This window comes from Octopus sinensis, linkage group LG5 (genome assembly GCF_006345805.1).
Source record: "Octopus sinensis linkage group LG5, ASM634580v1, whole genome shotgun sequence".
Lineage (NCBI taxonomy): Eukaryota > Metazoa > Mollusca > Cephalopoda > Octopoda > Octopodidae > Octopus > Octopus sinensis.
Genome location: NC_043001.1, coordinates 122,394,555 through 122,419,554, shown reverse-complemented (window position 1 = coordinate 122,419,554; position 25,000 = coordinate 122,394,555). Strand labels below are relative to the sequence as shown.

The following is a 25,000-nucleotide window of genomic DNA, read 5'->3' as shown; positions in this document are numbered from 1 at the left end:
TATGCATTTCGCCCAGCGTGGTAACGGTTCTGCCAGCTCACCGCCTTACAGACTAGAATTTATGTGTATGTAAGTGTATGTGTACATGTGTGTCTGTTTGTGTGTGTACACGCGCGTGCGGGTGCATACGGCACGCTCCTGATTAGTTTCTGCCTACAAAATTTCAACTGCGAAATATTAGTCAACTGGATGATATAGTAGGAAGACACTGGGATATTGTGTCGTGTAATGGTATTGAATCCGAAACTGTGTTGTTGCGAAGTGAACTTCCTAACCGCAAAACATGGCTTTATTACTAAATTATATTTATATACTAGCAGTATCGCCCGGCGTTGCTTGGGTTTGTTTCGACCCTTTAGAATTGCAATTTTTAAAAAGTAAAAATTTTACATTATGTAGCTTGTTATTCTCTTTAAGTGAACATTTTTCTGGTTGAAATACACTGAAAAATGGAGACACGGCAGTCAAAAAATCGTAAAAAATAGGGATTTTCATAGAAAAAAAAAAGCACCTATTTGATGTAAATAATTTTTGGTCTTAACATGGTCCGATTTGAATTTTATCTTCTATGGAATGAAGAGCAGACCTTCTTCTATCACACTCTCAATTTTGGTCAACTTGCACCGCAGGGTCTTGGAGGAGATAGTGTTAGTTGAAGGCTACCAAACCTGCCATACACAGACAACTTCAGCTTTATAAGCCATTTAAAAACACACAAAAAACGTTAGATTCGCTTCAACATTTAAATTTAATTTGTCAAAATATTTTTGTCTCTTTAAGACTGCGACCTCTTCACTGACAAAATTCCGTGCTGGAATTTTGTCTGTGAACAGGTCGCTGTCTCAAAGCGACGAAAATATTTTGACAGTTTGAACTGAAATGTTGAAGTGAATTTAACGGTTTTTTATGTGTTTTTAAATGACTTATAAACAAACACCTTCCACTCTGCAATTGTTTTTGTTTCAGCACACAATCTCAGATCAGGTCATTTGCTATGCAAGTACATCTCTGTAATTTATATATTTATTACAACTAAAACATATGAGGTGATGACTGCTGGAGTTAATCAATATTTCTCATTTTGTAAAAAGACATTCTCTCTTGTAACTTGTTTAACCTATTTTGCGTTGTTTGCCCTTTTAGGATGCAATGGGGAATATGCAAAACCTGGATAAACATTCGTTGTATAAATTTTTACGCCCCTGGTTAGGATGTGGTATAATGACTAGGTAAGTAACAAATTAACTACTTTTATCTTCTAAATGCTATTTGCTTTATGGACTCCAGCAATGTTAGAGCACCACCTCGAAAGCTTTTTTCCATGTAGATATATATATGAAATGCGCACTATCAAACACACATACCCACACACACTTATATTTAGTCAACACTAATTGTGATTTTATGTGGTATAAACGTATATATTGCTAGAAGTAGCAGTTAAACCACTTATAGCTATTTTGTTCTATCTTGCTAAAAATTCCCATCAGGATAAAACTGTGCCGACCAGTGTTCTAGTTTTGCTCTGCTCGTGGGGCAGTTATCTAGTCTGTCAATATATATAAATGTATTTTTTCACAGCTATAAGTGGTTTAACTGCTATTTATAGTAATGTATGTGCCTATTAGGATTATATTGCGCCCAGCTGCCCACATTAATGTTGTGTGTGTGTGTGTGTGTGTGTGTGTGTGTGTGTGTGTGTGTGTGTGTGTGTGTGTGTGTGCGTGTGTGTGCGTGTGTGTGCGTGCGTGCGTGTGTGTGTGTGTGTGTGTTATCGCTGGTTCGCAGAAGTGCTGCATGGAAACATAATATTGACCAGCTGAAATATGTTTGTGAAAATGCTACAACATATCTGATATAACGAAACCTGAAAGACTTTAATGAATAACTGCGATTGTTGTTAGAGATTTGATGTACTGTTGTATGCATATAGCTGAGAGGACTCGATAATTTACGAATGCAAGACTATAACTTCTGGTTAGAAAGTGAGAATGATAGATAAAGTAAAGCTGGTGTTAGCCTTGCCATCGCGAATACTCTTGTCAACAAGTTAGTATCACTTCCTGTTGTTCAATCCGATAGGCTAATAAAAGTGAAATGTGCTCTGCTGAAATCGAACTGTAACTTATTTTTGTACCAGATTATTCGATGACAAGAGATGCGCCAGAAGGAGGATTTATATGATTCAATAAATAAATATCAGGGCATTGTATTAGGATCCCTCGTAAAGCAATGCAATGCATGCAACACCTTTCGGAAACTAAAAGTTAGGATCTACCACTGAAAATGGAATGGCTAGTAACTACCATTTTCTTGCTAAACCAAGGAAAACTAGTCTAACAGCATTCCCAAGTAAGCCTATAAATAAGTCTTGAAGGAATTTTGCTGAAGGCTGCACTAATCCTCTAGAGTATATTGGCAATATAGTAACTTGCGATAATATTTCAAGGGTGCACATATACAATAGAAGAATAGTTACTATTCGCTGTAGGAAAATTGACATGTTTGACTAGAGATTATCGAAGAATTCAATTTACTTCATTGTAGGAGAAATTTTATGGAAAAAAAAAGAGAAAAAACTACTGAGCGATTGATAAATATCCGAACAAATTTTCTTGAATGTCAGTGCAGAGCACGTATATCTAGTATCATCAACGATATGATCTTTATCATGAAAACTTTCAGGAAAAAGCTATCAAGGAGCGAATCTAACTTCCCATTGCATTCATCAAGTTTACGAAGGATTTCAACAGCAAAAAGCGAGGATTTGTTAGACACTGTTTAAGAGATGAATTTCCGGGCAAATTTTAACCTTAGTTAAGGAGTGTCACGATGTGTATCCACTAGGAAGAAACTGTTCAATCTCCTTTCCTGATATCATACTGTAAAACACTATTAGTACCAATGCTATTTGCATTATTTCTAGGTGCTGTTGTTGAGCCTGTTATGTGTCGTTTCGTTCTGATGGGTGATGGGCAACTCAATTGAAGGCATATATCGATTTATGTGTTTATTCGCTTTGCATGTTAAACCAACTGTCCGACATTCAGCGTAGTGATATTTATATACCTTAGACACAGCGTAGTAATACTTATAAAATAGTGTCAAAGGCGGGGACGCATTCCACACACGCACGCCCACGAATACACATAGATATGAATGTGTAACATCCCTTCTTCTTGAAAAAAATAAAGGGGTCTTTTGGCAGTGAAGACAAATATAGTAGCCTCCCTTACTCTAATGGATTGTCAGCGTGAGGTGGCAATCCTGCAGCAGAAACCGTGAGATTATTCTGCCTCTGCCTTGTAATCTAGCAGAATTAGTTACTTTTCTTTTCATTTTTTTTTTAATTGAACTTTATCATGAATAAGAAGAGAAAATATTTACATTTTTATCAAAATATACCATTAGTTTCAATTGCCTAAAACAAAATTAATAAGAAAATGAAAACCAAATTGAGTAAAATTAAATTAATCAGAGCAGTTTTGAAAGTTCATTTTTCTGGTTTTTTTTTTTTGAAATTCATATGGTAGCAGTTATTGGTCTCCTGATGTCTGCTAAGCCATAAAAGTAGTTTTTTTTTTAACGGTATCGAACCGGTGGCAGAATGTTCTTTCTCCATCTGGTGGATCTTGTGCTTCTCACCGGTGTCTGAGGTGTGTTGTTGGGCTGCTGATGGATGCTGATTCTGTGGGTGTTGTCACTGATGCAGCAGGTGTTGTACACGTTGTCCTCGACAGCTTTGGTGTTGGGCAGATGTGGGCCCTGTTGTGTCTCAGCTGCATACTAGATTCCGTTTCTATTATATACGACCTTGAATTTTCAGCTCTACTGACAACCTGTGCTGGGATCCATGTTTTAGTTATGGGATCTTGAGTATGCACATGTTGTCCTCCAAGTATCTCAGGTAAGCATTGTGCATGTTTGTTGTAATATTTCTGTGATTGTTCTTGAGTGGCTGCTAACTTTGCCCTTGCCTCTTCCTGGATCTTAGTTGGCAGGGTAGTTTTGTACTTCCTGCCATTCAGCAATTCTGTTGGGGATTTCTTGTCAGCTCTGAGTGGTGTCGCTCGTAGGGACAGGAGTGCCAGGTGTGGGTCTTCCTTAGTCTCTCGGCATTTGACTAGTGTTCTCTTCACTGTCTGCACCTGTCTTTCTATAAACCCATGACCTTTGGGGTAGTGTGGAGATGAGGTTGTAATATTGAACCCATACTCATCAGCTAGCTTTTTGAATTCTTGCGATGTGAACTGGGTTCCATTGTCACATATGATCTGCTCTGGTATTCCTTGCTCTGCTAGAAGTCCTCAAGCCACTGTAGTGATTGTTTTGGCTCTCAGGTCTTTCACTTTTCTCACAAATGGAAATTTGGAGTAGTAGCAGGCCATTATCAAATACCATTCTTCGCTTTCTGTGAACAGATATACTCCAATAGTTTGCCATGGCCTTCTTGGGATGTCACTAGATATCATTTCCTCCTTTTGTTGTGAGTTTCTGTACTTTTGACAGATGTGGCATGTAGAAACAGTCTTTTCTATGTCTTTGTACATGCCTACCCAATATACTGCTGACTTGGCTCGGAGCTTGCATTTCTCCATTCCTAGATGCCCTTGGTGGATCTTGTCAAGAATCTCTTTTTGCATTGAGTTGGGTATAATTATTTGGGATCCAGCCATCAGGATTCCATTCTCCACTGATATATCATCATGGATGGCCCAATATTCACGAATAAGGGGCTGCACCTGATGTCTCTTTTCTGGCCACCTCTGAATCACCATCTGGGTAAGGAGCTGGAGTTCTTCATCTTTGCTGGTCTCCTCTTTGATTTCTGCTAGCTTTGTGGTTGTTACATTTACAATGTGGTGGACCTTTATGCTTAGTCCTTCTATCTCCTGTTTATCATGTGAGGATAGTCTGGAAAGAGCATCCACCAATATCAGGTCTTTTCCTGGCTTGTACCTGATATCATAGTCGTATGTTTGAAGCCTTAACAGTAATCTTTGCAGTCTGGCTGGTTCTTTCGTGAGGTTTTTTCTATGTATTTATTCTAGCGGGCGATGGTCTGTTTCAATATTGAATTGTCTGCCATACAGGTATGTATGGAACTTTTCACATCCATATACTACTGCCTGGAGTTCCCTTTCAATATTTGCGTACCTTGTCTCTGTGGGTGAGAGAGCTTTCGAGGCATATGCAATGGGTTTACCTTCCTGTATCAGTGCTGCGCCAACTCCCCTCATAGAAGCATCGACTTGGAGTATTACTGGTTTGCGTCTGTCATAGTATTGCAGAGTTGTCTCCTTACTGATGAGCTTTTTGATTGCTTTGAAATCCTGTGTGTGAAGCACACCAATCAAACTCTACGTCATCTTTGTTTAGTTCTCGGAGATTTGCAGTGTGATCAGCCAGCTTGGTTATGAAGGCTCCCATGTAGTGGATGAGTCCCAGGAAGCTCCTGAGTTTCTTCTTGTCTTTGGGTTCTTTGATGTCTCTGATGGCTACCACTTTAGCGGGGTCTGGTTTAACTCCCTCTGCAGAGTATATAATTCCTAAGAATTTGCACTCCTTTGCTTTTATCACACACTTGTCTGCATTGAGTTTGATGCCTGCTTGTCGAGTTTTTTCCATAGCTTCATGTAAAATGAAGTCATGTGTGATTTCATCCTTGCCATGCACTTAGATGTCATCTGCTATCCCAATTGCTCCCTTGCAGCCTTGGTAGGTCTCATCTATTTGGCGCTGGAAAACATCTTGGCTCACCTTCAATCCAAATGAGAGTCGGTTGAATCGATATCTGCCAAATGGTGTGTTGAAGATAGTGAGCATGGATGACGCTTTGTCTATCTTTACATTCCAGTACCCATTACTGGCATCCAGTTTGCTGAATATTTTGGACCCAGCCAATGATGGTGTGATTTCTTCAGGGGTTGGAATTGGATGGTACTCTCTTTTTAATTCCTTGTTCAGGTCCCTTGGGTCGAGGCATATCCATAGGGTACCATTGGGTTTTTCCTTGATTACAATTGAATTCACCCAGTCTGTTGGTCGTGTCACTTTGGTGATTATTTATTTTTTTTCCATTCTGTCCAACTCTGTCTTCAGCTTATCTTTTAGTTCTAGAGGGACGCGGCGAGGTGGGTGAACAATTGGTTTGATATTGGGGTCGACTGTTATATGGTATCGACATTTCACAAAGCACCCGACTGTATCGTCAAAGAATTCAGGGTACATGCTTATCAGTTCCTCTTTGTTTGTGATTGGTGATCGTTCTTTGATAGGCATATCTCTGTCAATCCTGCTTGGAGCTGCCTTCACTTCACCATTGATTGACACAATATTAAGCTTTTTACAGGTATTGATTCCAAGAATTGCCGGTCCTTCTGTTCTTGTGACATAAAAAGAACACTTGATTATTTTTCCTTTGTGTGTCCCTGTAATTGTGGTTTTGCCCAGTTGTGGAATCCTGGTACCTCCGTACGCAGTGAGGATTACATCACTTGGTGTGAGGATTCCTTCTTTGACTTCATCCTCTTGTGTCATGTGTTCTGGGAACATCTTTTTGTAAAGGTTGACAGGCAAGATATCACTCGGGGCTCCAGTGTCAATCTTCAGCCTTAAGTCAATGTTCATTCGTTTCTTGCCAGACTTCTTTTGTATTCGTATCGTTGTGTATGCCTCATTTTTTTTCTGGTCATTTCCCATCTCATCCACATTTATTGTGCCGACTGCGAAGAATTCCTCTGAGGTGTTTTGTTCTTGTTGTTGGGCATGTATATCTCTTTTTCTATTTCCGCTCCTCTTTGAAAATTGGGGCTTGTTTTTCTGGGATTTTGTTAGCCTACACATTTTTCCCCAGTGGTTGGGTTTTCCACATGCTTTGCAGTATGTACCGAAAGCAGGACATTTCTTCCGGTTATTGAACTCATGCTCCGTACCACAGTATTGGCATGTTCTTTGTCTGCGGGTATGTTTCGTCGTGTGCCTAGATACAATATCTACACTGCTGCCTAGTGAGCTTGTTTGTAAGGTAAGTGAGGCCATTTGTTTGGTAGTAGCTTCGAATGCTCTTGCAGTGTCTACTGCTTCTATCAACTGGAGAGCGTCCTTACCTATGAGGGATTTCTGAACTTCTTTATGAGCACACCCCCATATTAATTGATCAACAATTCTTTCGTCTTTATCTTTGAATTTGCATTTTTCGGCAACATTCTTTAGTCTGGACAGCAAGTTGTCAATCGTTTCTTATGGGTCTTGTTTCAGGCCCTGGAATTCGTATCTGTGAATTCTATGGTTCGACCTGGGCTCTAGGTGCCTTTCAAATTTCTCTAAAGGTGTGTCTGGGTTATTGCAATCCGATTCTGACATGTCCCAGCTATTGAATAGGTCTTGGCCCTTCTCTCCCGTCCATAAAAGAATGTAGCTTACCTTTTCTTCGGCGGTTGTACCTTTCAGGAAACTTTTGAAAGCTAGTTGAGTTTTCTTTTTAAATTTCTTAAACGCTTCCACGATATCATCGGAGTTCCAGTTCATGGTTGGATGCAAATTCATCTGTACGGTGACGGGGGTCGCCATTTTGGAACCTCGTATATGTGTGTCCGAAGACGAAGCGATGTTTTGTTTGTTAAATTTCTGGTTCATTGTGTTTCTGTTTTGTTGTAAAGGCACAGTTTCTGATTAATTATTTACCACTGCCACCATGTTATGTGTCGTTTCGTTCTGATGGGTGATGAACAACCCAATTGAAGGCATATATCGATTTATGTGTTTATTCGCTTTGCATGTTACACCAACTGTCCAACATTCAGCATAGTGGTATTTATATACCTTAGACACAGCGTAGTAATACTTATAAAATAGTTCCAAAAGCGGGGACGCATTCCACACACGCACGCCCACGCATAGATATGAATGTGTAACAGAGCCTATGCTGGAATCACAGCTGCGCTGGGTAGGACATGTCATCTAAAGAGAGACCACACCTTGTTGCCATGGCTCTTTTCTACCAAGAGTGGAAATGTGGAAGCCTTCGAAGAGGTTGCCTGAAAATCCATTATAATGACTTTTCAAATGATATCTTAATGAAATGGTAGAATAGAAATAATAGCTGGAGAATCGAACTGAAAAGAAACACTGAACATGAAAAGACAAAAACCTAATGCAAGCTCCACTACAACATGTCTGCCAAAGATATTCTCTGCAAATTCTGCAGTCGTATTTGTGTGGATACCTGTGGTCTACAGCACCACGAAAGACTGAAGCATTGCTGATGAGATTTCTTCCTTTTACTTTTAAAATATGACACTTTTTTTCCAGTTCATAGTCTGTTACGAGAGATGAAGTACTAAATCCTGAAATCGTGTGCAACAAAGATCTCCACTCGAAATACAAGTAAGAACCCATTGGAAAACAAATCGTTGGATGTAAACTGAGAACAGTTGATTATATATTAAGAAGGTTAATGGGAATATCTAAAAAGGTAAACCTTAAATTGGAAGCAGCAAAGAAAGTAAAGATGATAGAGATCGTATAGAAGCAAGAAATGAAGAAATGCACTGGTCAGAGCGTGTTGGAAGGTTACTGAAAAGAGCCAACCTTTACTGGAATTCATGCAGGCTATTATTATGATTAAAAAAATTCTAGTCGTGGTCATAGTGCCTTTTTAATGAGTCATAGTGCACCAAAGATTGCATTATCAAATGTGTTCTTATCTATGTAAGATGGTTGCATATAATTTATTGGAAAAATGCTTTTATTTCCAGTAGTCCGAGCGAATTAGTAAATAAATTCATACACTTCATGTTAATAATGGGGGTATAAAGCTGCCAGCTCTTTCTCCTTAGTCAATGATGGAAAAGATCATGTAGCTTACTATGTTTAAATAAAATCTCAGGTTCATGTCAACAATTAAGTCCCTATTCTGTCTCTTTCAAGCCAAGATTCTATATGGGATATTCCTAGCTTGAATGATATTCCCCCTAGATCTGCTTGATCAGGGTTCGTAGGAGCCAAAAGAACGATGACATCAACCAAAGTTTACTTTTCCTAAAGAACAATTACATCAACGAAAGTTTATATTTCATTTCCCACCACAAAATTTGTTAATAATTACATTTTCATGACATAAATAAAAAAATAAGTAAAATATTCAAATATATTTCTTCATTGATATTTTCAGTCCAAAAGAAAGATGGGTTCACTCGTCAAAGATACTGAAGCCATCATTCAATTACAACATCTTAAACTGTTTCGTAAATCGAATTGAAAATCAAACGAATAAAGTACTTAACGAAATGGATAAATTGGTCGGTGAAAGAGAAATCAACATTTCCACTTACATGAAGAAATTTTTACATTCTACTATAACAGGTAGGTTGTAAGTAGAGCAATTTTTTAATGTAAAAAATTGCTTGATTTTAAGCTTATTTTCATACATTTTAACTTTATTTTAAAACTTTATTGACAAATTGTAACCCTATTTTAATCATATTATTATTAATAAATCTATAAACATTAGGGAGTTCACTCTAGTTTTGATTACTTTGATATACGAATATTAGTAAAGCAATTAAAAGTAATTATTGTGGAAATTTATTATCGTACAATATATAATGCCTTATATTTGTAGACAAAAGATTTCTGTTTTACAAAGACGTTTGTTAGCATCGAAAAACTACGTTCTACAGCTGATGCCGCTTGGCATTGTTGCATATCTGCATAGTCCTGGAGTGAAATTTTGGGGTTCATTAGCTGAATTACCGAATTGATTTGGTTTTTATTGAATCTAAAATCAACCTAATTTATGATGCCACATGGGCTTTTGTTGAATTTCAATTCTTTGAGGTTTTTATAAACATCATATATGGTGAAGGTTGTTGATACAATTTTCAAAATCAATTTTTTTAACTGCAGATAGTTTAAGCAGATTTGTGTGAGGTTAGTCATAATCTCAGGATTTCGAATAGCTTATTTCGCTCTCTGCACCAAAATGCTTTCGTCCTCAAAAGTCTCTACAATTTTTGTAACTTCTGCAAGGTTGTTGGTATAGTAATCGCAAGCATCCTACCGGCAACCCCCGCTTGGTCACTACTGGCTGAGATGGGTATCCGCTTGTTTTGAATTGCTCTCAACGGTGTTTATTTTTACAGTAGCAGCCTTGGCGGCGCCAATCACACATTCGATTTCAAGATAGAAAACCTTTATTTCTACAGTTGTGCAGTAGGTGGGAGAAGCAGGTCACATAAAGAGCTTAGAGTACATAACTTGCAATGTTCCTCCAGCAGCTACCATATAACAAGCAGCATCAGATAATGATAGCAGAAAAATTTCTCTCTTGGAACCGCCATACTTCTAAGTGAATCATCGACGATCTGAGTGATGACTGCGGCAGTTAGAGATAATTCAAGTGGCAAACATTCTATTAAGAACATGCTTTGCGGATTTTTAACTGAACCAATATCTACACTAACAATTTTTGTCATCGATCTCAATACATTTTGATGAGCCAGGCAGCTCTTGTAATTTTCAACCATGTTTGCACTAATCATATCAACATATTTTCGGCACGTAGATTGGGATGGCAGTCACTTATTGATAGATTCAACGAGATATCTTTAGTGAGCTTGTGCGAAGGAATGACGGCCTCAAGAAACACTTTGATCGCCATTGTACTACAAGATTTATCGCTTTTAACAAATTCAAATCATTTGATAGGTGGCTACTTAATTTTTGTAGTCATCTTAAGATGGTTTTAATGTTTTTTCCACATTCTATGTGACTTAACAAAATACTTTTTATCACATTTGACTCCAACGATGCACAATCTGAAGTGTAAATGGTTATCGGGTGTCAATACAAATTCTTTTGAGAATTTTACGTAAATTATTGGGCTTTTGACTTACTTTTGGCTTTGGTATCCGAGTTAAGACTAAGAAAATCACAATTATCAAAATTTAAATTGTTTGAAACAAGGAAAAATGTAGCTCAATAAGGCAATGACAAAAGAACTCCACAATCGACTTCAAAAGTATCCAGTAGTGCAAGAGCGAAACAAAATAATTCAGTTCGATTAACCTCAGATAAAAATTTACATAATAGTTAACAACATAAAAAACACAAATTTAAGCGATGCATAAAAAACATGAATTTAAACGATACTTAAAAAGCACAAATTTAAACGATAGATTAAAAAGATACAAATTTAAACGATACATGTAAAGCTTATATCGAAATGTTATTGAGAAACAGCTAGTATACGGTACATTTACTTATAGTGAATAAAATAGCAAGGAAACGTACTTACTTTCGATGGTAAATTTAAAATTCCTAAATAACAGGCGCACAGAATTAAAGCTATAAGTAAATACACTTACAATTGGATGTTAATAAATAATTCTTTTCTTAACAGTGAATTCAAATGAAATTTACGAAGGCTCCTTGTAGTAACACATTATTTCATCGTATTAACACAGAATAAATGTTATATGCACTCATATTCTGTATATTTTCACCTCTTCTTCTTATATACATGTACATAAATACATATATACATACAATCAAATGTATATGTATATATATATAGTTTTCGAAATATATATATATATATATATATATATATATATATATATATATATATATATATATATATACAGTCAAATGTATATGTATATATATAGTTTTCGAAATATATATATATATAATATGAAGGTTTAGTTCACAGGTGATCTAAACGACTAGGTATGCTAGGTAAGGGCTGTAACTGATTACTTGGGCTCCAAGGTTATAGCCGAGACGGTAGTTATGGAGCCATTGCAGATTTCAAATAATAATAATGTATATGACTTGAGATGTTTGTCTTGCCTCAACGTTTGTTGTCCTCTTTAACAATTACACACACACAGACACATACACACATGTCTATAATATTATATTAAGTTATATCATATCATATATTACATTATATTATATTATAATTTCAGAAGTTGCCGTTGGTCTCACAGAAGGAGGTGAACTAATAGAATACACAAATAGTACTCGCACGTGTGTATTAATAATTATTAATTATATTCAGCGATTGTTTAAGAGATAAACACATATTTAATCACACATCAAACGCAGCAAACTTATCGGTCACTGACAGAGATTTATGTATTTTTTAGCTCCTATTTGTTTGAACCAGTCGACTGCACCCATGCTGGGGTACAGCCTTGAAGGGTATAGTCGAACAAATATACCTCGTTACTTGTATTTTTAAGCCTTGTACTCATTCTGTCATGATCTTTTTAATGAATCGCTAGTTTACAGAAACTAAAGCAAACCCAAATCGGTTGTGAAGCGGTGGTGGTGAACATGGCCAAACATTAACGTAGACATGTTTGGATGTATACATACATACATATATATATATATATTAAATTAGAGATAAGACCACTATTAGGCAAATCAAACAGTGAAAATCATAAACCAATACATAGAAATAAAATTAATAAAACCTATAAAATATAAAATTCAAAATTTAAATTATTAAATTTAAAATTACTCTTTATCTTATATTAAACTTTTAATACTTTTTGCTAGTTAAATATATATATAAAAATAATAATAATAATAATAATAATAATATATATGTATATATATATATATATATATATATATATATATATGTATATATATATATATATATTATATATATATATATAATATATATATATATATAATATATATATATATATATATATATATAAATTTATAACTCTTTTACTCTTTTACTTGTTTCAGTCATTTGACTGCGGCCATGCTGGAGCATCACCTTTAGTCGAGCAAATAGACCCCAGGACTTATTCTTTGTAAACCTAGTACTTATTCTGTCGGTATCTTTTGCCGAACCGCTAGGTTACGGGGATGTAAACGCACCAGCATCGGTTGTCAAGCGATGATGGGGAACAAACACAGATACACAAGCATACACACACACACACACACACACACACACACACACACACATATATATATATATATATATATCACAGGCTTCTTTCAGTTTCCGCCTACCAAATCCACTCACAAGGCTTTGGTCGGCCCGAGGCTATAGTAGAAGACACTTGCCCAAGGTGCCACGCAGTGGGAATGAACCCGGAACTATGTGGTTGGTAAGCAAGTTACTTACCACACAGCCACTCCTTAGCAAAAATGAAATCCCCTTATAGACCTTGCCATTTGCAACTGAGTAATGTACATGGTACTTGGAAAAATGTAAAAATGTATCTAGCAACAAACAGCTGATGGAAGTGATATACCAACCTATGTCATATTTCATACTGCCGATTAAAAAAAAATGCAATGTTGAGGTTTGCTATGTACATCTATGGCGATGCCATATACTTAGTTGTGCTGTTACACTGAAACTCAGTTTGTCTTACACTAATAGTACATATAAAGTAATTAAATGCAACATCAAAAGCCAGGAGGCTCATAGATCTATTAACATAACTTACATGTTAATTCTACTGGGAGCCCACTCTGCTGGATGGTTGGCGTTAGGAAGGGCATCCCACTGTAAAAATATTGCCAAAACAGACAGAAGTCTGGTGCAGGCCTCCACTTGGCCAGCTATATATATATATATATATATATATATAGCCAGTATATATATATATATATATATATATATATACTCTTTTACTCTTTTACTTGTTTCAGTCATTTGACTGCGGCCATGCTGGAGCACCGCTTTTAATCTCTTGAGTCTTTCCCAGTAGCTTATATGCTGCACAGAGGCTATCTTCTTCGTGTAGCTTCGTTGGATCGCCTCAAGTTCTGTGATCAACTTGACACTGGATGGTGACCATAGCTGAGAGCAATAGTCAAAGTGGCTTAGGACAAGTGTCCTCCAGAGGACCATCATGGTTTCTTGTTCTCTTGTTCTAAAGGTTCTAAGAATCCATCCGGCCAGCCGTCTACATTTCATTGCCAATTTAGCAACATGTACATGAAAGGTTGCGTCATCACTCATGTAAATACCCAGGTCACGCACTGATTGTGCCTCTGGGATTGCAATCCCTCATTGGGTACTGCATTTAGTTTTGCATGCTGATAGCATAAAGCTTGAAACTTTTCAGCATTGAACTGCATGCTATTCTTTTCAGCCCACTTGTATATTTTGTCCAGCTCACATTGCAGGTGCTTAGTGTCTTCAGGGTTCTGTATTGCCTGTGAAACTTTTGCATCATCTGCATAACTTGTGATCGTGGCTCTCTGCGTGGCTGAGGGCATGTCTGAGAGGGCCATTATGAACAGTAGTGGTCCCAAAACAGTGTCCTGCGGAACACCGCTCACTATTTGCGTGTTAATGGAAGTGACACCATTGGCTACTACCACCTGACTTCTATCCTTCAGAAAGTCATGAAGCCATTCTCCCAATTTTCCAACTATGCCAAGATCACGCAGTTTGTGACATATCATTCCATGATCGACTTTATCAAAGGCCTTTGCAAAGTCGAGATATATCACTTCTACATTTGAGTGGTTGAGCAGTCGTTTCAGCACCCAGTCATAGTGTTGTAGGAGCTGAGTTAAGCAGCTTCTTCCTGGTCGGAAACCATGTTGGGTGTCAGGCAGCAAGTCATTTTCTTCAAGGAAGGTGACTAGTTCCCTTCTGACTATTCGTTCCATGACCTTGCTGATAGGTCTGTAGTTCTTGGCATCCGCTCTGCTACCTCCTTTATGAATAGGCCATATTTTACCTTCCTTCAGTTTTCTTGGAAGTTTGCCAGTTGCAATGAAGCTCTGAAAGAGGAACTGCAGTGGTCTTGCTAGGACTCTCTTACATACTTTTAGAAGGATTGCCGGGAATCCATCGGGGCCAGTAGCTGAGTTTGTTTTCATTTCATCTATAGCCTTTATTACATCGTCTTCCTTTATATTGATGTAATCAATCGTCGCAGCCTCTGATTTTATATCTGCAGTGGTAAATAAGTCAGTTGGATTGCTGATTGGAAATGCCCAAGGGGTGGAGTGAAAACACTCTTGAATTGCTCATTTAGTATTTCACTTACCCCCATTGGATTTCCTGTGAGTGTGCCATCCTTTTCAAGGAGTGGCCCTATCCTACAGTGCACCGTAGTTGTTTCTTTGGCATACCTGTAGAAAGTTCTGGGGTTAGATTTTATGTTGTCTATAGTCCAGGCTTCTTTGTCTGCTCTTTCCTTTTCATGGGAGAGTTGCAGACATTTTTCAATTTCCAGCAGTTTTATTTTCAGGCGGGACTTTTCACTGCTTTCAATTTGTTTGTTTAGGCGATTTGAAATAAGTATAAATTATTAATTTTAATAATTTAAATTTTGAATTTTATATTTTATATATTTTATTAATTAATTTTATTTCTATGTATTGGTTTATGATTTTCACTGTTTGATTTGCCTAATAGTGGTTTTATCTCTAATTTAATATATATATATATATATATATATATATATATATATATATATATATTTATACTATAAAATTATATTTAATCCTAAATCTAATTTTCCCTGTAAGTTTGGATTTACTCCCTAATATCCTAATATTATTATTACACACACACACACACACACACACACACATATATATATATATATATATATATATATATATATATATATATATATTATATATATGTTTGTGTGTGTATAGGTGCAGGTGTGGCTGTGTGGTAAGAAACGTTAGCAAGCCGGGCGAAATGCCTAGCGGTATTTCGTCTGCCGCTACGTTTTGAGTTCAAATTCCACCAAGGTCGACTTTGCCTTTCATCCTTTCGGGGTCGATTAAATAAGTACCAGTTACGCACTGGGGTCGATATAATCGACTTAATCCGTTTGTCTGTGCTTGTTTGTCCCCTCTATGCGGGCAGTAAAAAAATAAGAAGCTTGCATTCCCAATCATATGGTTCCACTGCGTTGCCCCTTGGTCATTTGTCTTCTACTATCGCCTCGGGTCGGCAAAAGCTTTGTAGGTGGAGTTGATAGACGGAAACTGAAAAAATCCCAACGCATATATGTATATGTATATATATCTGCGTATGTGTCCTTATATCAATGTTTGTCCTCCGCCACCGCTTGACAACCCGTTTTGGTGTTTCTACATCTCCGTAGCACCACAAACGACACTACAAAATACGTATGTGGATAACTAATTTTAACAGTAAACTACTTAATAAACCATTTTGTGTAATATTTTAGGATAACCCAAATATTCTCTCGCCGATTAATATCTCCGTGGTTATGGACAGACTTCATTTTCAACAAAACTCCTGCCGCAAAAATATTTAGAAAATGTATAAGCCAAAGTCACAGCATTATTAACAAGGTAGGCAAAATATGTATTTTAACATCACCTATATGTTATATTCACTTTTCTGTCATCATCATCATCATCATCATCATCATCATCATCATCATCATCATCATCATTATTATTATTTTTTTATTATTGCCTTTGCACAGCTTCTAACGCTGGAGATGTCAGCTGTTCACTACCAGTGAACTAACCACCTCTTATTCTTCGAGCACCTTCCGGAGTATTCGAGCGGTTCCAAGCAGTGCTGTTTTCTGCAAGTGCTCCACCATTATTGCAGCCCCTATTTTTTCCACGTATTTCTCAAGATTTTTGCTCACTGTTCCCTGGGCTCCGACAATTATTGGTACTACTGCTACCTTTTTCATCGACCACAACTGCTTACCTTCCCAAGCTAACCTCTCATATCTCTCGACTTTTCTTTTTTCCTTATCGCATACCGTGTTATCAGCTGGGCATGCTATATTTATGATGCAGCATAGTTTGTTTTCTTTCTCAATTCAGACTATATCCGGCTTCCTATTCTCTATCTCATGGTCGCACTGAATCATAAAATATATGATCTTTGCATTTCTATTTTCGACGAAGCCTTCAGGTTTGTGGTCATGCCAATTTTTTGCTGTCAAGTCCATACTTGTTGCAAAGTGTCCAATGGACAAGCCTGGCTATATTGTCGTGGCGTCTCTTATATGCCTTCTCAGCTAGTGGTGTACATTGGCTAGTAATATGCCATACGGTTTCACCGTTTTGTCCACAGATTCTGCGTTTATCACTTTCTGCTGTGTTGTCTATTCTATATTTCATGTAGTTTGTTCTTTGTGTTTGCTCTTGTGCAGCACAGATTAGAGCCTCCGTTTCCGGTTTTAAATCACTTTTAGTCATCCATAGCCATATTTTTTCTTTGTCTGTCTTATTTTCAACATCCCTATAAAATTTGCCATGCATTCTTTTCTTTACCCACCTATTTTCAGTTTCATTCATTCTCAATTTCTTGTATAGTGCTTTAGCATTGCAATCTTTCATCCTACACAAGCCTAACCTTCTTACTTCTAATAATAGCGGTTCTGTGGCATTTTTTTACATACCATGCTATGGTGTTTTCTTCTGCTCTAATGCTGTGTTTGCATCCAGTAAGTCATCTTCCCCCTCTTCTTCTTGGTACATACAGTCTGTCTGTGTCACTTTTTGGGGTGGAGTGACCTATATCTAGTTAGCAACTTCCTTGTCTTTCTGTCTAAGCTGTTTAGTTCGTCTACTGTCCATGCGATTACCCTGCTCCATATGTAATTAGTGAAACCACCCAAATGTTTATAGCTTCGATCTTATTCCGTCCATTTAATTTCGCCTTAAGGATCAGTCTCAGTCTGTGCAAGTACTCCACCTTAAATTTTTCTGTCATTTCTTTCTCCATCAATTTATCCATTGCCAAAATCCCTAAGTACTTCTAGCCCGTCTTTTCTATCTACTTCATAACCTCTCCCGACGTTATCGTTAGCCCGTCCATACATTTGATTTTGCCTCTCTTCAAGACTAACACACCACACTTTCTCAGTCTGAACTCTATTATGATATCAGCACTGAAGGTATACATCGTATCAACGAGGGAACTGACTTGGGCTTCATCTTTATCGTAAAGTTTGAGGTCATTCCATGAATAACAAATGGTTGACTTTTATGCAGAAAATCATCTGAGACATTTAGATATATAAATAGTAGATGCTCAAATGTAGCTCAAAACGATGACAAAAACCTCTTTGACAAACTAGCAGATTGAATACATTGGGAATTGCACAAGAAGTGCAGTATAGAACAGCCAAATAATAAAAATACTTATTATTATTGAGTGAAAGAGCAGCACGTGCCATCAAATGTGATTCTGGGATACAAATATACGAAGCCCAATATACCCATCATGACTAATCGTACACCAGGCACATGCATCATAACTATATGTGCGCGATACAGTGTATGACCTTGCATGTGAGGCCCAGTTAGAACTTTCTTTAGGTCGAGTTGCCCTTTTCGCTCAAAAGGTCTCTGAATAAAGGTTGTTTAAGGATTCGGAAGAAACACCCATGTTTCCAGAGATGTATTATTCAAACCCCAAAGAATTCCTCTCAGTACATGGCTATGATTCTCACCCACTATTTCTGCTCGTGATCAGAGATATATCGTCAACCACCAAGGGACATGCTCAAGTGACAAACAAATCTGTGGTATTAAACAGAATATTTGCTGTATCCCATCTTTTATACCACAACAAAACATGTACATGATAACACTTCAAATCAGTTTAGATCAAATCAGTTTAGTCATGAGAGCCACTGCCTGGTACTGCGGATAGCGGTAAAAATCGATTTTCAACCATAACTTTTACCAATTTCGAAGTTTCCTAACATGAGTTAAGTCCCCTTCTTGCAATAGCGGAATGAGAGTGCATGTGTGTGTGTGAGAGATAGAGAGGGGGAGAGGGGTAGAGAGAGAGAGAGGGGGGAGAGGGTAAGTGACAGTGTTCATCAAAAATAAAAATGTAATTTTTTTCTTAAACACGAGATATAGTCTTCAATTTTGGGATGTTTTGAAAGACAATATATTTTATAATCAGATTATATATTTTCTCACACAACAATTAAAATATATTTATTATAAATCACTTATTTATCAATGTATCTATTTATCAATAAAAGGCAGGATGTGTGTGTGTGTACGTGAATGTAATTTATGCACGTCTGCAAATTAGCACGCATGTAGCTCCAATTTTAGGACATTGGTCACGATCATGGCTGTGCTTTTGTCAACTTAATTTCCCCGAGGCAGCCGCGGATAGTGGTAAAAATCATTTTTCAACCATAACATTTACCAATTTCCACGTCGGTGAAATCCGAAGGTTTGCTAATATGAGTTAAGTCACCTGTCTAGCAACAGCGAGAAAGAAAAAAACAAAAGGTAAATTTTTAGATTAACACCCGCACGACTTTCACTAAGAAAAAAGAAAAAAAACTCGGACTTTTTGCGTGGAATCAAGTACCCCGACCTCCTAATATGCTGCAAATCCCTTATTCTGGTTCGGAAAAAAGTGGGTAGGGCGAGGGTGCCCCCCTTCCCATCCCGGAATCATTGGAATTTTGTTTTCGTTGAATGAATTCCTGTGACCTCCTAATGTGCTACAAAAACCTTTATCGATTCCAAAAAATGGGGTGGGGGTGAGGTTGAACCTCGGAAATTTCACCTCCACCCCCTTGATCTTTTCACCCATACGATTTTCACGAAGGAAAAGAAATAAAAATCGGATCTTTTTTGCGTGAAATCAAGTACTCTGACCTCCTAATATGCTACAAATCCCTTATTCTTGTTCGGAAAAAAGGGGTGGGGCGTGGCCTACCCTTCCCCAATCCCGGAATCTTTGAGATTTTTTTTTCGTTGAATGAATTCCTGTGACTTCCTAATAAGCTACAAAACCCTTTTTGTGTTCGGAAAACGGGGTGAGGTGAGGTGAGGTGGAAGCCTCGGAAATTTTACCCATTCCCATTTTACATAAATAAATTTTTCAGTGTGAATTACATGGTTCGTTATTAAATATATATATATATATAAACGGCAGTTTGTCTGTGTGTGTGTCTGTGTGTGTGTCTGTCAGGTTGTACCCTCACCCTGACCACGGCTTTCAACCGATTCTGATGAAACTTGACACACACATAGCCCAATGTCATAATTCAAAACTAACGCAGCGAAAATTTTGAAAAGTTCCCCCAGTTCTGAAAAAGATCGATAAATTCGACATGGGGTCGAGAATCTAAGCTTTTTATATGCAACACATTTTCTGTTGTAGTTTTCGCAACTTGCAATCGATTTTCACCAAACTCAGGGTGAAGCTTAATGTTACCCTAAGAAACATAATTCTGACGTTAGTTTTCCATGCAATACCTTACCATCAGAAAAAAATATTTAAAATCATGCCCTTTTGGGAAATCGCGTTCAAATTCAAGATGACATATTTTCGACAATATCTTTCACAAATTGGCAGGAATTTTTTTTCAAATTCACAGCGAGCATCATGTCTGCTCCAAGGAGCTATATGGCCCTCTTTATTCCAATAGGATACTTTATTACTGGAAAAAATCGGTTAATTAAATCATATGTGGCACACACAGCAAACCGACTTGTGTATTTAACACAAACCACAGACTGTCTAGGGGACGCAACTCGATCTTTTTAACTCTTACACTCTGAAATAACTATCAAACAGTTATCGATAATTCAACCCAACCAGTTCATACCAGGAAGAAATTACATTCGAGACTTTACCCCCAACACCGCCACTTCTTCTGCTAATAGCTGTTGCAGCCGCAAGTTATTCGAATACTTTTTTTGTTTAAACTTTCTTTATAACTACCACCCCAAACGTTTTACCTTGAATTTTTGACGTACCCTAAGGGTTCTCGGACGCTACTTGCAAACTCTTGGTTTATTATAAGCCGCTTTTGTCGTATGCACCAAAAAACCCTTTTCATTCGTTTGTTCAGTTTGGTCACTTTTCGCTTTTTCGTTGTTGTCACTCACATTGCTGCCCGCTTTTTTGCCGTTTTTGTACATTTTTATACATTTGGGGATACTTACCCCACGTGTTCCTTTTTATTATACCTTTGCCAAACACATTGCTATCCACCAAAATGCCACCCAAGAAGAGAAGGACCCTCCTCAGCCTCGGACGACCAAGGCATCGGCTGCTAGGGCTAGAAGGGCACGCGAGACCCACGAGGAAACCGCCTTGCGCCTCTCGCAAAAAGCTTCCCGTTCTGCCGCTGCTCAGGCATCTGAAACTACTAGCGACCGTTCTACCCGACTTGCAAGGGCCGCAGTGTACAGATCTTCCCTCCGCTCGAGGTTGACGAAAGAGCAACAGTCCAGCCAAAACATGCGGGCTTCTTCCTGTGCTTCCATCCGCAGAGCTCACGAGAACCCCGAACAAAGGGCCATTCGGAATGCGGCTAACGCCGCTAGCACCGCCAGGACACGATCTGTCGGAACCTCACAGCAGAGGAGAACTCGCCAAGCTGCTGACGCCGCTAACACAGTCATGGCCCGATCTGCCGAAACACCTCAACAGAAGAGAGCTCGCCAAGCTGCTGACGCCGCAAACACAACCATGGCTCGATCTGCTGAAACTCCAGACCAACGAACTATTCGGACATCCAGAGATGCCATTAACACTGCTTCTGCTAGGGCTTCAGAGGGTGCTGAGGCGAGAGCTGAAAGGCTTTCAAGGGATACCACTGCTACCGCTGTCGCACGCGCATCTCAATCTGCTGAGGCACGGCGCACTCGACTTGAGAGTATCAACCAACGTCGGGATATCATTCGTGGTGTACGTACCCCTGCCCCCGCTTTCTGGTCGTCACTAGCATTCAACTACAACGCCACAGTTAACTTCTCCTTGAGTGACGACATCAAGATAGGGTCAATGACAATTGTATGCCAGTTTTGCAAAGCCAAGAAATGGCCCGGAGAGCCACCTGGTTTGTGCTGCTTTGGTGGCAAAGTGGACCTGCCACCCCTACGGGAACCACCTCAACCACTGAAGGATCTCGCGGCGGGTTTAACCCCCGAATCGTCACAATTCTTTGAAATCATTCGAAAGTACAACTGCTCATTCCAAATGACCTCTTTCGGGGCCAAAATTCCTCCTAGAGAAGGCTGGATGCCTACTTTCAAAGTGCAGGGACAGGTCTACCATCTTATTGGGTCACTTCTGCCAGACGAGATTCAGCAGTCTTCTTTCCTCCAAATCTACTTCATTGCCGACTACAACCAGCAGGTTGATGCACGCCTTGGAATAATACCGGGTACATGCTATGTTTCCCGCAAAGACGTTCTTCTCCGTCTCCAAACCATGCTTCATGATATCAACAGCTACGTCTGCACTTCAGGTATGCCTTGGACAGTGCTCCGTCTCCAAACTTCACCGTTGTCATTGATGCTGATAAACGACCCCACGGGGAGCACGAACGCCGTTTCAACGCACCTGTGTGCAACGAAATTGCCGCAGTCATACACGGAGAGCAACACAACAGCCGTGACATAATCATCTCCTCCCGTGGTAACAGCCTACGCAGGATCAGCGAGACTCACAGATCTTATGACGCGCTTCAGTATCCATTGCTTTTCTCTTATGGGGAAGACGGCTACCACTTCGGAATTCCTTTACGGCAGCCCTCCAATCAAACTACTGCGGCATCAAAGACGGTTTCCTGCAGGGCGTTCTACTTATACCGGTTCATGGTCAGGGAGGGTGAGTTCAGCTTATTGCCCCGTTGTCATCAGCTATTCAACCAGTTCGCCGTCGACATGGCCGCCAAAATGGAATCGGAAAGGCTGCTATACATTAAACTTAATCAGACCAAACTTCTCTCCGGCTCCTACATTCATCTCCGTGACGGCTTGCAACAAGAAAATGACCCTCGCAACATCGGCAAGCCATGCATTCTACCCTTCACCTTCACGGGAGGACCGCGATATATGCGTGAAAGGACCCAAGACGCCTTGACCTACGTGCGCATTTACGGCCGGCCGGACCTCTTTATCACCTACACGTGCAATCCCAACTGCGACGAAATCACTCGCGAACTCCTCCCGGGTCAGTCTCACACCCATCGACACGACATCGTTGCTAGGGTTTTCCGTCTGAATTTGGGCAAAATGATGGATTTGATTGTTAAGGGTCAGATTTTCGGGCATGTCAGGTGCCACATGCTTTCGGTCGAGTGGCAAAAGAGGGGCTTGCCGCATGCTCACATCTTAATTTGGCTAACTAATAAAATCGAGACTAATGACATTGACAAATTCATTTCCGCCGAGATTCCTGACCCCGATGAGGACCCCGAGCTGTACGAAATTGTCCGCACTACCATGGTACGCGGGCCCTGTAGACCAAATTACGCCAACACACCATGCTGCAAAAACGGATTAGCCTGCTAAAAGGGATTCCCTAAACGGTTCACTTTGGAGACTCAAACGAAGGAGTCCAGCCAATGGAGGCCGCACGATTACGGTTGGGCGACATCAAGTGGACAACAGCTACATTGTCCCCTACTGTCCTCTCCTGTCGAAGATATTCAAAGCCCACGTCAACGTTGAGTTCTGCAGCTCCATCAGGTCAATACAATATGTCTGCAAATATATCAACAAGGGCAGCGATGCTGCCATGTTCAGCATCCAGAGGACCACCAGTCGCGAGGAAGTGTCCAACTACTTGGCAGGCCGGTACCTCAACAGCAACGAAGCGTTTTGGCGCATTTACGGCTTCCCGCTCCATCAGAGACACCCGGCTGTGGTGCAGCTTGGAAAATGGACAGCGGATTTACTTCACAGAGCAAAGTGCTGCGCAGGTAGCCACCAACCCTAAAGACACAACGTTGACCGGTTTCTTCAATTTATGCCAACGTGATGACTTCGCTCGAACGCTTTTGTACCCACCTGGGTTCGACGGAAATCCGGCAAGAACGTCGAAGACTTCCCAGGCTTCAGGTTTGACACCTGCCTGGGTCGAATTTACAACATCCCGCCAAACCAGCAAGAATGCTTCTACCTCCGTCTCCTTCTACATGAGGTCACTGGTCCAACAGGTTTCGGCAATATACGTACCGTCAATGGGGTTCTGTGCGACACCTTCAGAGAAGCATGTATGAGACTTGGCCTTCTAGAGGATGACTCCCAGTGGGACGCCACTATGGCAGAGGGCGCTTTACTGTAAACGCCTTCGGCCCTACGACATCTTTTCGCAATCTTTCTTCAAAAATGTCAGCTTAGTGACCCACTAAGTCTCTGGATGAAATTCAGGGATGACATGTCGCAGGACTTCTTACGTACGGCTCAGCAACACTGCCCTTCCGCCGAGATCACGTTCACCAACTTCATTTACAATTTTGCGCTTATTCAACTCGAAGACGCTGTCATCGATATGGGTGGCTCTGCTTTAACAGAGTACGGCCTTCCACCACACACACGTGAACACGCCAATGTTATGTCTGCTGAATTGTTACGCGAAACTTCCTACTGCATTGAGGAACTGCACCAGTACGTCCAAGATAATGAACCACGACTGCTTCGAGACCAGCGCATAGCCTACAACACCATCGTAGACTCTGTCAGACAGCAACGTGAGGGGATTTACTTCCTTGACGCACCTGGCGGCACTGGAAAAACCTTCGTCACGAAACTAATTCTGGCGGAGGTCAGACGCAACACGGACATTGCCCTGGCTGTAGCTTCCTCTGGTATCGCGGCCACGTTGCTTCCGGGTGGCAGAACCGCCCACTCTGCCTTCAGACTTCCGCTCGATCTGGCAAAGTCCGAGTCACCTATCTGCAACATCGAACTCAGAACTCAGAACAGGCCAACATTCTGCACAGATGCAAACTCATCGTATGGGATGAGTGCACTATGGCACACAAAGGCGCCCTTGAGGCACTGGACAGGTCCCTGCAAGATATCAGAGACTCTACGGCCTCCATGGGAGGATTGACTTTACTTCTTTCAGGAGACTTCAGGCAGACTCTACCTGTTATTCCAAAAGGAACCCGTGCCGATGCCGTGCGCGCGTGCCTTAAGTCGTCAGCTATTTGGGCACATGTGCGGCCCTTGCACCTCCAAACTAACATGCGCGCGCAGTTGA

At 39.7% G+C, this 25,000-nt stretch overlaps 1 protein-coding gene across 1 annotated transcript in view; it reads left to right on the top strand.

Annotated features, from left to right (window-relative positions):
- The window catches only part of LOC115212422 (cytochrome P450 4V2-like), a 50,391-nt gene that overhangs the window by 12,954 nt on the left and 12,437 nt on the right, over window positions 1–25,000 (top strand). The window contains exons 3-6 of the mRNA XM_029781330.2: window positions 1,144–1,229; window positions 9,176–9,366; window positions 11,976–12,036; window positions 16,215–16,341. Coding sequence (XP_029637190.2) covers window positions 1,144–1,229; window positions 9,176–9,366; window positions 11,976–12,036; window positions 16,215–16,341 — 465 coding nt within the window. The remainder of the gene's footprint in view (window positions 1–1,143; window positions 1,230–9,175; window positions 9,367–11,975; window positions 12,037–16,214; window positions 16,342–25,000) is intronic.